General features: G+C 49.3%; 1 protein-coding gene across 1 annotated transcript; it reads left to right on the top strand.

Moving 5' to 3' along the window:
• The first annotated feature begins 2,254 nt into the window (after window positions 1–2,254).
• LOC140905834 (ly6/PLAUR domain-containing protein 2) lies at window positions 2,255–10,189 on the top strand. The gene is made up of 3 exons (XM_073329331.2): window positions 2,255–2,392; window positions 8,134–8,253; window positions 9,311–10,189. Exons 1-3 carry the CDS (start codon window positions 2,341–2,343, stop codon window positions 9,514–9,516), a joined length of 378 nt encoding a protein of 125 aa, XP_073185432.1. The 5' UTR covers window positions 2,255–2,340; the 3' UTR covers window positions 9,517–10,189.
• Window positions 10,190–10,767: the final 578 nt, after the last annotated feature.

The following is a 10,767-nucleotide window of genomic DNA, read 5'->3' as shown; positions in this document are numbered from 1 at the left end:
GACCTGCTCCATGATTTTTCCGGGGACTGAGGTGAGGCTGACTGGCTTGTAGTTCCCAGGATCCTCCTTCTTCCCTTTTTTAAAGATGGGCACTACATTAGCCTTTTTCCAGTCGTCCAGGTCTTCCCCTGATTGCCATGAGTTTTCAAAGATAATAGCCAATGGCTCTGCAATCACAGCCGCCAACTCCTTTAGCACTCTCGGATGCAACGCATCCGGCCCCATGGACTTGTGCACGTCCAGCTTTTCTAAATAGTCCCTAACCACTTCTTTCTCCATAGAGGGCTGGTCACCTCCTCCCCATGCTGTGTTGCCCAGCACAGCAGTCTGGGAGCTGACCTTGTTCGTGAAGACAGAGGCAAAAAAAGCATTGAGTACATTAGCTTTTTCCACATCCTCTGTCACTAGGTTGCCTCCCTCATTCAGTAAGGGGCCCACACTTTCCTTGGCTTTCTTCTTGTTGCCAACATACCTGAAGAAACCCTTCTTGTTACTCTTAACATCTCTTGCTAGCTGCACTCCAGGTGCGATTTGGCCCTCCTGATTTCATTCCTACATGCCTGAGCAACATTTTTGTACTCTTCCTTGGTCATTTGTCCAATCTTCCACTTCTTGTAAGCTTCTTTTTTATGTTTAAGATCAGCAAGGATTTCACTGTTAAGCCAAGCTGGTCGCCTGCCATATTTACTATTCTTTCGACACATCGGGATGGTTTGTCCCTGTAACCTCAATAGGGATTCTTTGAAATACAGCCAGCTCTCATGGGCTCCTACACTGTTGGCTGCTGAGACCCCATCGACCCATTCCACAACCGTTTTCTATCACTGCGATCACTATCAATAGTGTTGTCTTTAAAAACTCTCGTGTTCCCTTGGACTTTGAATAGCCAGGAAGATTCTGGGCCACGGTGCAGCTCCTCCATGGTACCACTTCTGGGTAAAGAGGCCAGAATCCCAGCACATCCCCCACCACTCAGCAAATCCCAGAAGACCCTCCCCAGATGGATCCCAAGCAAATTCCCCACCTCTGGCTATTGCATTGATGCAGCTCCACCAGTGGGTAGCACTAGTTAGAGAGCTAATGTGGACTGTCCCTGGCTTTTCCTCACCATCACGACCTCTATGATTATCATCTAGGCTTGCTCAGAGCAGGGTGAGCCAGCTGTGCCCTATCACATGAGGGCTTGCACCAGGCAAGGGTGGAGATCGGGAGGGGTTGGTTTCCTGATAACGCTTCATCAAGGGAGGAAGGACAGGCCAGTGGTCAAGGCCCAGGATTGGGAATCAGGTTACTTGAGCTTAATGCTCAGGTGAGTCCCTTTGTTGACCATGCCTCAGTTCCTGCTGTGTAGCACGTGAGTGTTGAGGAAGGGCCATATCAGGACCTAGACAGCCCTGGAGAGGAGGGCTGGCTTAGTCTGAGAGCAGTGGGGCCTAGAGAAGGGCAGAATGGGCAAATAAACTCTTCCAGGCCTGGAGGCTGCTGAGGGGAAGAGGAGTTGCTATCCTGTCACTGCTAGGATTGGAGTAACGGAGGCCAGTGTACAGCAAACAGGGAAAGAGAGAGCAAAGTATATTGTACCTTGCATTCCAGGAGCACCTGCCATTGCTCAGGGCAGTACAAACACAAAGTGGCAGGCAGCCCAGCCTCAAAGAGCTCCCAATCTGCGTAAACAAGACAGGGGAGGGAGCAAGGAGCAGCAGTGTCCCCTGAGACACAGAGAGGCTAAGTGACCCACCCAAGGTCACACAGGGAGTCTGTGGCAGAGTGTAGCGCTGGTCGCCCAAGTCCCAGCCTAGCAGTCTGATTGCAGGACTGTCCATGCTGTCGGACTTGCTTCACTTCCCTGGTGCCACTTCACTCCCTGCCGCCCAGAGCTTCTAAAGACCGTTTCATCCAGAGCCATTATCTCTCTGGGGCCCCCAGCTGCCTGCAAAAGCGAAGAGGGTCAGTGAGGGGCATCAGTGTGGCACAAGGAGCTGGCACGAAGAGTCACTCCGGTGCAGGGGGATGAGCTGTATGAACCCCTCTGCTCTTGTCTGATGGGGAGGGTACAACCCCACCCCACCCTGACCAATGCAAAGGTCCCTGAACATAACCCCTCTGTACTGCTATTTTCAGCCCTGGAGAGCTTCAGGATGTGCAGGGATGGGGGAGGAAGAGGGCGGGGCCCTGCTGCGATAAGATCACTCAAGGAACTTGTTCCACTACAGGGGTCTGGGGAAGGCTCTAATCAGAACCAGCGGAGGACGGGAAGTCACCTGCAGAGGGGAAGAGTAGAAAGCTCCCTGCGAGCAGTTCTTGCTCTTCTTGGCTGTCCAGGCTGAGGGTCTGCTCAGGATGAAGGTGCTTCTGGCTCTTCTGCTGGCTGGCCTTGTGTGCGTGGAGCTAGGTAAGATTGCAGGGGCTTCACCTGGATTCCCCGGACTGCAGTGATTTATCTGTGACATTCCCAGTGTGCGGCTGCGCTGGACAAAGGTCTGGACAGCCCAGAGAGAGGGTGGGAGTGTTGTTATCTATTTGACAAAATTATCAGGCAAAATGAAAGGAAGGTTTTGGGGAAGGGAAATGGGGGGGATGTTCCCGGCCGGGCATTTACTGACAGCAGAAGAGGGAGGCTCTCCTTCTGTCCTGCATTGCACTTGGTGCAGGCATCCACACCTGTGTAATGCGATTGCCTCAGAGTGGTCACATCTCACATCCCCTCTACGCTGGTGTAAAGAACTAACAAGGTAACAGGGCAAGGGAGAATGGGAACCGAGGGATCCTCCTCTCTGCTCCAGATCCATGACCCACAGCGGAACAGGGAGGGTGAAAGGACAGGAAGGAGGCCGTGGAACTGCAGGCAGGGATCGGACCTGACACGTGCTCCACCTAGCCCCCCAGTTTGGTCCTTTAGGTGCAGGATGGGTTGCACTCCACCTGCTATGTGACTGTGGTGGCAGTCTGTAAATCAGCGTTGGCCAGACGATGGGGAGGGATGTCCAGAACTCGGATAGTTAATGCTAACACAAATTTTGGAAAAGGAGATAACCCATGGGAGTCAGCATTTAAGCCCATCTCTAGCTAGTGGGGTTGGAATGAGACCTTCATGGGGGAGATGATCCTCCACATGCCTCCTATAGCGTTTCCTGAACCTTCCCCTGAAGCATCCGGTTCTGGCTACAGTCAGGGACAGACCCTGGCCCTGATGAAGCTTGGGTGTGATCCAGTCTTGTTGTGATCCTTGTGTTCCTGTTATATATCCTTGCAGTGCGCATCCCTGGTAGTGCTGAGATTTAACAGCCTGCTGGGGGGGTTCTCTTGACATCTCTGCTGTGACTTTAGGTGTAACCCGGGAGTCTTTCAAGAGTTAACCACTTGGGGGTTTTCCTGATTCGCGCTGTCCTGCCTTTCCTCCCTACTCCTCGATCCTCTCCATCTGCTGGACTTATTTATATACCACGGGCCAGCTACTCTGCTGGGTTAAGTGAACAGAGCTCCATTTACTTCACCAGACCTGCACCAACTTAACCCCAGCTGAGGGTCTGCCCCATGTTCTTGTTTCAGCCCCCTTCCAGGTAACCTATTCCACATACTTAGTTATTTCCCTCTGGGGTATCATAACATTGCTTAATATTAAAATACCATAGGTGGGGGACATGACACTGACCTATTTTACAGATGGAAAGATTGAGGCACAGAGAGGGGAAAGTGAGTTGCCCTAGGTCCTGCAGTGAGACGGGGCATGGCTGGGCACGGAACCGGGATCCCTTGAATCACTCTCGGGTGTGCAGGTGTCATAAATATAAAGGGAAGGGTAAACCCCTTTGAAATCCCTCCTGGCCAGGGGAAAGCTCCTCTCACCTGTAAAGGGTTAAGAAGCTAAAGGTAACCTCGCTGGCACCTGACCAAAATGACCAATGAGGAGACAAGATACTTTCAAAAGCTGGGAGGAGGGAGAGAAACAAAGGGTCTGTGTCTGTCTGTAGTCGTCTTGGCCAGGGACAGAACAGGAATGGAGTCTTAGAACTTTTAGTAAGTAATCTAGCTGGGTATGTGTTAGATTATGATTTCTTTAATTGGCTGAGAAAAGAATTGTGCTGAATAGAATAACTATTTCTGTCTCTGTATCTTTTTTGTAACTTAAGGTTTTGCCTAGAGGGGTTCTCTATGTTTTTGAATCTAATTACCCTGTAAGATATCTACCATCCTGATTTTACAGGGGGGATTTCTTTATTTCTACTTACTTCTATTTTTTATTAAAAGTCTTCTTGTAAAACACTGAATGCTTTTTCATTGTTCTCAGATCCAAGGGTTTGGGTCTGTGGTCACCTATGCAAATTGGTGAGGCTTTTTATCCAACATTTCCCAGGAAAGGGGGGGTGCAAGTGTTGGGAGGATTGTTCATTATTCTTAAGATCCAAGGGTCTGGGTCTGTAGTCACCTAGGCAAATTGGTGAGGCTTTTTACCAAACCTTGTCCAGGAAGTGGGGTGCAAGGTTTTGGGAAGTATTTTGGGGGGAAGGACGCGTCCAAACAGCTCTTCCCCAGTAACCAGTATTAGTTTGGTGGTGGTAGCGGCCAGTCCAAGGTGTAATATTTTGTACCTTGGGGAAGTTTTGACCTAAGCTGGTAAAGATAAGCTTAGGAGGTTTTTCATGCAGGTCCCCACATCTGTACCCTAGAGTTCAGAGTGGGGGAGGAACCGTGACAGCAGGCCAGAGCATTGCACAGCCCTTTGTATGCCCTTGTTCTGCTTCTCCGTGGACTCTTTCCTCACCATTGGATTGTTCCTTAGTTTTGTAACCTCTCCCCCGTGCTTCTTTGGTCCCTTCCACGGCCCCCTCTCCATGGCAATAATGGCCTTTTGCTCCTCTGGGAAGGGTTGATTTGCCAAGGACTGTGGGGGCCTGATTCTCTTCTCCTTTAAGCTGGTGTAAATCAGAAGTAACTCCACTGAAGTCAATGGAGTTACCCTAGTGGAAAACTGTTGTGAGGTCAGAATCAGGCCCAACCAAAATTCGCTGGCCGGACCATGATTTATACTTGCTGAAGTTCTGATCCCACATGTTAACAACCATCTTTATGCAAAAAAAAAAAAAAAAATAGCACATCAGTGAGTCTCAGAGCCTGGGCCAACTGACTCAGGCTCACAGGACTCACACCCGGGGCTAAAATGATCAGTGTAGATGTTCCCGCTTGGGTTGGAGCTCAGGCTGCAAAACCCAGAGAAGGGGGTGGGTCTCAGAGCCCGAGATCCAGCCCAAGGGAGAACATCTACACTGCTGGTTTTAGCCCCGTACCACAAGGATATGTCTACACCGCACTTAAAAATCTGCCACTGGCCCATGCCAGCTGCCTTGGGCTCATAGGGCTCAGGCTATGGGGCTGTTTAACTGTGGTGCAGACATTCCGGCTCGGGCTAGAGCCTGGACTCTAGGACCCTGCGAGGTGGGATCTGGCCCACTGAGCCTAATTTACCACAGTCTTCCACCCTATATTGTCATTCCGACCTGTGCAAAGTAGGTGGAGAGCATCTGCAAATCAAAATGGGAGCATTTCATACTCTGCCCTCCCTCTGCACAGTTTGAGGCTGGCATTTTCAAAGGAGCTACATGCTCAACTCCCCTTGAAATTCAATAGGAACTGGATAGCTAATTGCCTTAGCATCCTTTGAAAATTCCAGCCAAAATGACTACCCTAGGTAGGGGGGAGGGATAGCTCAGTGGTTTGAGCATTGGCCTGCTAAACCCAGGGTTGTGAGTTCAATCCTTGAGGGGGCCATTTAGGGACATGGGGCAAAAATTGGGGATTGGTCCTGCTTTGAGCAGGGGGTTGGACTAGATGACCTCCTGAGGTCCCTTCCAACCCTGATATTCTATGATGAGGCTATGGAGAATTGTCCATACAGAGCACCTGGATCCAAGTAATATATTCTTAGAAACAAAATTCATTTCTTTCTACATTTTCGCCAGGCGGTGGCAGTAGAAACGTTTCTTGCATTTTTTTAACTACTACCAGACTGATCACGTTTATAAAAAGGACACATAGGAAAGAAGAAATACGTCAAAGGTCTTGACTGTGCAAGCAGTTGCTCTTACAAAACAACTGTAACATCATCAGTGGTTTTATACCGCAATAGCATACCTTAAGGAGTGCATTGTCCTTGCTCTGTCCTCAGTAACTCTGGGGTAAATCTGAAATTCACTGGCCCATATTCTGATCTCAGTTACATCAGTGCAACTGACACACACATACACAACTCAGATGGTGGCTGAACCAAGTTAGTCTAAAAAATAACTAACTAACTTCATAAAATTCTCTTCTGAGCTGAGAGAATGTGCATAGAAAAATTCATCCTGAAAGGAATTTGTTTTGAGAACCCTCTGAGCAAGTGCGAGGGGGCCTTGGAGTGGAAGCTGGAGCTCAGTGATAGTGGGTGCTATGGTAGGGGTATAACTGAGACCCGTTTTGTTTCATGTGAACAGCACCTTGAAATGACAGCAACCACTTTGCCCTTGGTGCCGCTGCAGTTTGGTCCAGAATACACACACACGTGTTGTCAGACGCCACCAGTGTGGTGCTCTGCTCTGTCCAATGCTGATAGCAGTCAGCTGCGTGCGTGTGTTCCCTCTGTGTGCTGCCCTGGCTCTGCGCAGATCGCTGACACAGCAGACCCCGAGAGAACCCCCAATGACCACAGACTCCGATAAGGTACGAAGGCACCGGCCAGGTTTATGGTCAAACGAAACACAGTCTTCTAGCTCCCCGCATCAGATGTCTACAGTTCTGCTAGTCCATATGTGCTCTCTGACAATGGACGCAGCTCAGTCAGTGGCGGGACACTCCACTGCCCCCTAGGCTGGACAGACACACCGCCCCAGGGATGCATTCTTATACACAAGTACAAACAAGTTACACAGCGCTCCTGATGTACTGAGGTGCAACACCTCTACGTAGCAAGGTGCCGCCTCTCCCCTTGTACACGTTGGTTCGAACAAAACAACGCCATCCACCATACTGCCCTTTTCTCCTGTCTTTAGGATGGGTCCACCTGTTCCTTGTTATGTGTGCGGAATGTGCAAGCCTCAGGGTGTTCTGGTATCTCGAGTGTCCAGTACCTTTTAGGGATGTAAAAAGAAAAGGAGGACTTGTGGCACCTTAGAGACTAACCAATTTATTTGAGCATATGCTTTCGTGAGCTACAGCTCACTTCATCGGATGCTTATTTTCAAATAAATTGGTTAGTCTCTAAGGTGCCACAAGTCCTCCTTTTCTTTTTGCGGATACAGACTAACACGGCTGCTACTCTGAAACCTGTCATACTTTAGGGATGTGTATTTTTGCAACATCAGCCCTTTCCTTGCCAGCATCTGTGAGCAGGGCCTGCCTCTGGCTCGCAGCTTAACTTTGCTTTATGTCAGCCAAGTCTTGACCATTACTTTAGCTCAGGCCTTAGGCCTCATACCAGGCCTCTGATACAAGGGTTTAAGTTTCAGGGCCTCATCTTACTACAGCATGTACACACACTCACGAGGAAACATCTCTTTTGTTCTTTGTTGCTTTTCTTAATCTAAAAGCAAAGTCATTTCAGGTGGCTGGAACTTGCTCTTTGTGCGTGGACACACAACAGCTCCCAGCACCGGATCTCATGTATATAAACCTGCGGGACAGGAACAAGGGTCTACTGCTTGGCAAAAATGCTGACCATGCAGGCACCTGGTATAACCTCAGAGGTAGCAATCCTACAAGGAAGTAATGAGGATCGCCAGGCAGGTGATTCATACTAGATCCCTTCACTTTTCAAGTTGCGGAACCCAAACTAGGGGACACTGGATCTTAGGTCCTTCCAAAATAAAAGAATAATAATCAATGAGCCAGCTACAGCTTGGTCTTTTAGCTCAAGTGGTAGAGGTTCATGCTTTCAGCTCTGAAGTTCTGGGTTCAAATGCCATTGCACATGGCTGGTTATCAAGGTACTTGAACCTGTGACTTACAATCGCAATGTACCCTGCGGGGGGGAGGGAATCTGGTGTTCTAAACAGCCATTTAGCATAATTGCAGGTTGTCCAAAGCTGACAAAAAAGCAGAGCCACACTCAGCACCTGCTAAGATCTATTCAGAGGCATGCCATTTTGTTCCTCTTGACAGCCCAGTCCTTGCGATGCTACACCTGCAAAGAACCGACGGATCTTTCTGCGTGCACCACAGTCAGCAACTGCTCTAAGAACGACACTGCATGCAAGACAACTTTGCATTCTGTAGACTCGGGTAAGTCTCAGCCAATCACTGCAAATAAACAAGGCAAAGGAAATGCATCTCGGTTATAACTTCTCACGCACCCTCTTCCCTTTTTTCCTTCTACCCGCTTCCCCAGCCAGTGTGAGATTGTCCCCTACACTGTCTCTGAGGAACCCAAATGGAGAAGTCCAAATCCAAATTTACAGAAGAAGGAGAATAGTCTATTTAACTCTACCCTAGTGGTAAATCACCAGGATCTGGGCTCTCTCTGCTTACTTTGCTTCATCTATGCTTCATTCCTGCTTTGAGCAGGGGGTTGGACTAGATGACCTCCTGAGGTCCCTTCCAACCCCGCTATTCTATGGTTCTATGTATCAGGCAATCTTACCTCTCTAACTTGTGGGGACCTGGACTCCCTTTGTTCACTTTGCTTCACAGAAGCTTTGGCCGGCGCTGGTTGTTTACAAAGGAGAACAACAACATGCCAGTGCTAATTTTACAGGAGCATCTTCTGCACACTCTGAACTGACCGTCTGCACTGTGTGATTATCGGAGAAACTACTGTACTGCTCATATGGCTGTGCCCCGTCATAAGATGCAGTGACTTTACCCTTAATTTACACTAAAAGAAAAGGAGTACTTGTGGCTCCTTAGAGACTAACCAATTTATTTGAGCATGAGCTTTTCTTTTTGCGAATACAGACTAACATGGCTGTTACTCTGAAACCTTAATTTACACTGGCATCCATTCAGAATCAGGCCCCTGGAGAGGACGGGAATACCAGCTGGTGCCTGGGTCTGAATTCCATGCAACTTTGGCACCGGGACTGTGTCTTCACATGCACGTACACAGCACCTGGCACACTGTGGGTACCACTGGATTACAGATACTAACTAAAGCCAATGAGCTTTTTGCTCACCTGCACTCAGGCTCCTTTGGATATAGTTTGCTTACCCTTCTAAGGCCCCTTTCTACTTCCAAGACAGTGTAAAGTAGCCTTAGCATAAAGGAGAACCAGGCCCTAAATCTATAAACCTCCCTTCACCATTTCTCTCTCCCTTTTTTTTCCTAATCTATCCATTACAGGTTACCCCTTTTTCAGGAACATCACCGTCTCCAAATCCTGCGCTGAAACGTGCATGCATTCCGACCCGGATGGAATTGGGGAGTCCCACCCCATCTCGTGCTGTTACAGCGACCTGTGCAATGCCGGGGGAGTGCCAGGGCTGAGAGCCAGTGCCGTGGTGATCACAGCTGCCACTCTCTGGACCCTCCTGAGTGTCATGCTGTAATATAGCAGGGTCTCAGAGAGAAATCCTCCTGGCCACGCTGCCCAATGCGTGGCACTGTTAGACGCTTGAGGAAGATATTTCTTCAGTTAACTGTGGCCTCTTCAATCGATGCCGGGAATTTAATGGACCTTTGGAGATCAAACCCACCCAGCTTTGAAACCCTGGGCAGCGCTCTGCTCCCAGCTGCTAATCAAGGGGACTCGTTTCTTCAGCATTGACTACATCCTGCCGCTGCAGCCCTCCAGGGATGGGGATGTGGAAGAGACATGGCCATTCTGCATAGCAGGAAGGGTCAGATGACAGGGACTGTGTGGGGGTGGGCACTGTTCTGTACTGGGGGGAGGTGGAGGAGCAAGACAGAGCCATGGCAGGCAGGTCAAAGAACTACAGAAACTCATCAGCCAATCCATCCAAATAGGGCCATGCAGGGCTGGTGTCAGGGGAAAATGCAGGGTGCCCCCCAATTCTCACCTAGAACCTGTTTTCTTGTGCAGGGGATCCAGCATTTAACCCCAATCATGCCACATTTGATTTCTTCTTAGCAGCTCCCAAGCACTGCAGTCCCCCATCTTTCTGTACGATAAATAGCTTAACATAGTGATTCCCTGTTCTGAATGTATCCGATGAAGTGAGCTGTAGCTCACGAAAGCTTATGCGCAAATAAATTTGTTAGTCTCTAAGGTGCCACAAGTCCTTCTTTTCTTGTTCTCTGGGGATGTCAATTTCCACCTCCCATTTTCTCAGCGTGCTTGAACCCCAAGAGGTCGGTTTTCAAATGCTGCTTAGAACAATGAGCGAAACGAGTTTGAGGGCTCATCTGAGAGTTTCTCTAGGTTGCAAAGCCCGCTGCACAGTTCAAGAGAGAGGCCCAGAGTTGGAAGGGCAGGAGGGTTGTGCACATCAGAAATGCTGGTCCAGCTAGTACGGAACCTGCCTGCCCTTTGCCAGACGTGAACTAATAGTCTCAGTTCTTTACTTTCAATTGCACTAAAACCCAGACAAGTTCCCAGTTGGCTTCAGACACCTGCCTCCGGGCCCCCCTGTCTCCCCCCCCCCCAAAAAAAATAAAAGGGAAATATATTACTGGGCCAGATCCAGTCTTCATGGAGCACATCCTCTGCTGAGGATCTGACCCAGCTTAGGATCTCCCCCCCCTCCTCGCCCCCGCCCCTTGAGAATGTTTTCAAGGCACATTTGTCCCACCTCTGCAGTAAAACTAGATCCAGCGTAACCGGATCCAGTTCAGAAATG

Source organism: Lepidochelys kempii, chromosome 2 (genome assembly GCF_965140285.1).
Source record: "Lepidochelys kempii isolate rLepKem1 chromosome 2, rLepKem1.hap1, whole genome shotgun sequence".
Lineage (NCBI taxonomy): Eukaryota > Metazoa > Chordata > Testudines > Cheloniidae > Lepidochelys > Lepidochelys kempii.
Note: the sequence above shows the minus strand (reverse complement) of the source record. Positions and strands in the feature narration are given on the sequence as shown.

Bases quoted from the DNA above. Each gene is read 5' to 3' on its own strand.
- LOC140905834 (XM_073329331.2), top strand. From the start codon at position 2,341: ATGAAGGTGCTTCTGGCTCTTCTGCTGGCTGGCCTTGTGTGCGTGGAG. The intron at 2,393-8,133 runs GTAAGATTGCAG...TCCTCTTGACAG, and splicing joins CCTTGTGTGCGTGGAGCTAG to CCCAGTCCTTGCGATGCTAC. The intron at 8,254-9,310 runs GTAAGTCTCAGC...TATCCATTACAG, and splicing joins TTTGCATTCTGTAGACTCGG to GTTACCCCTTTTTCAGGAAC.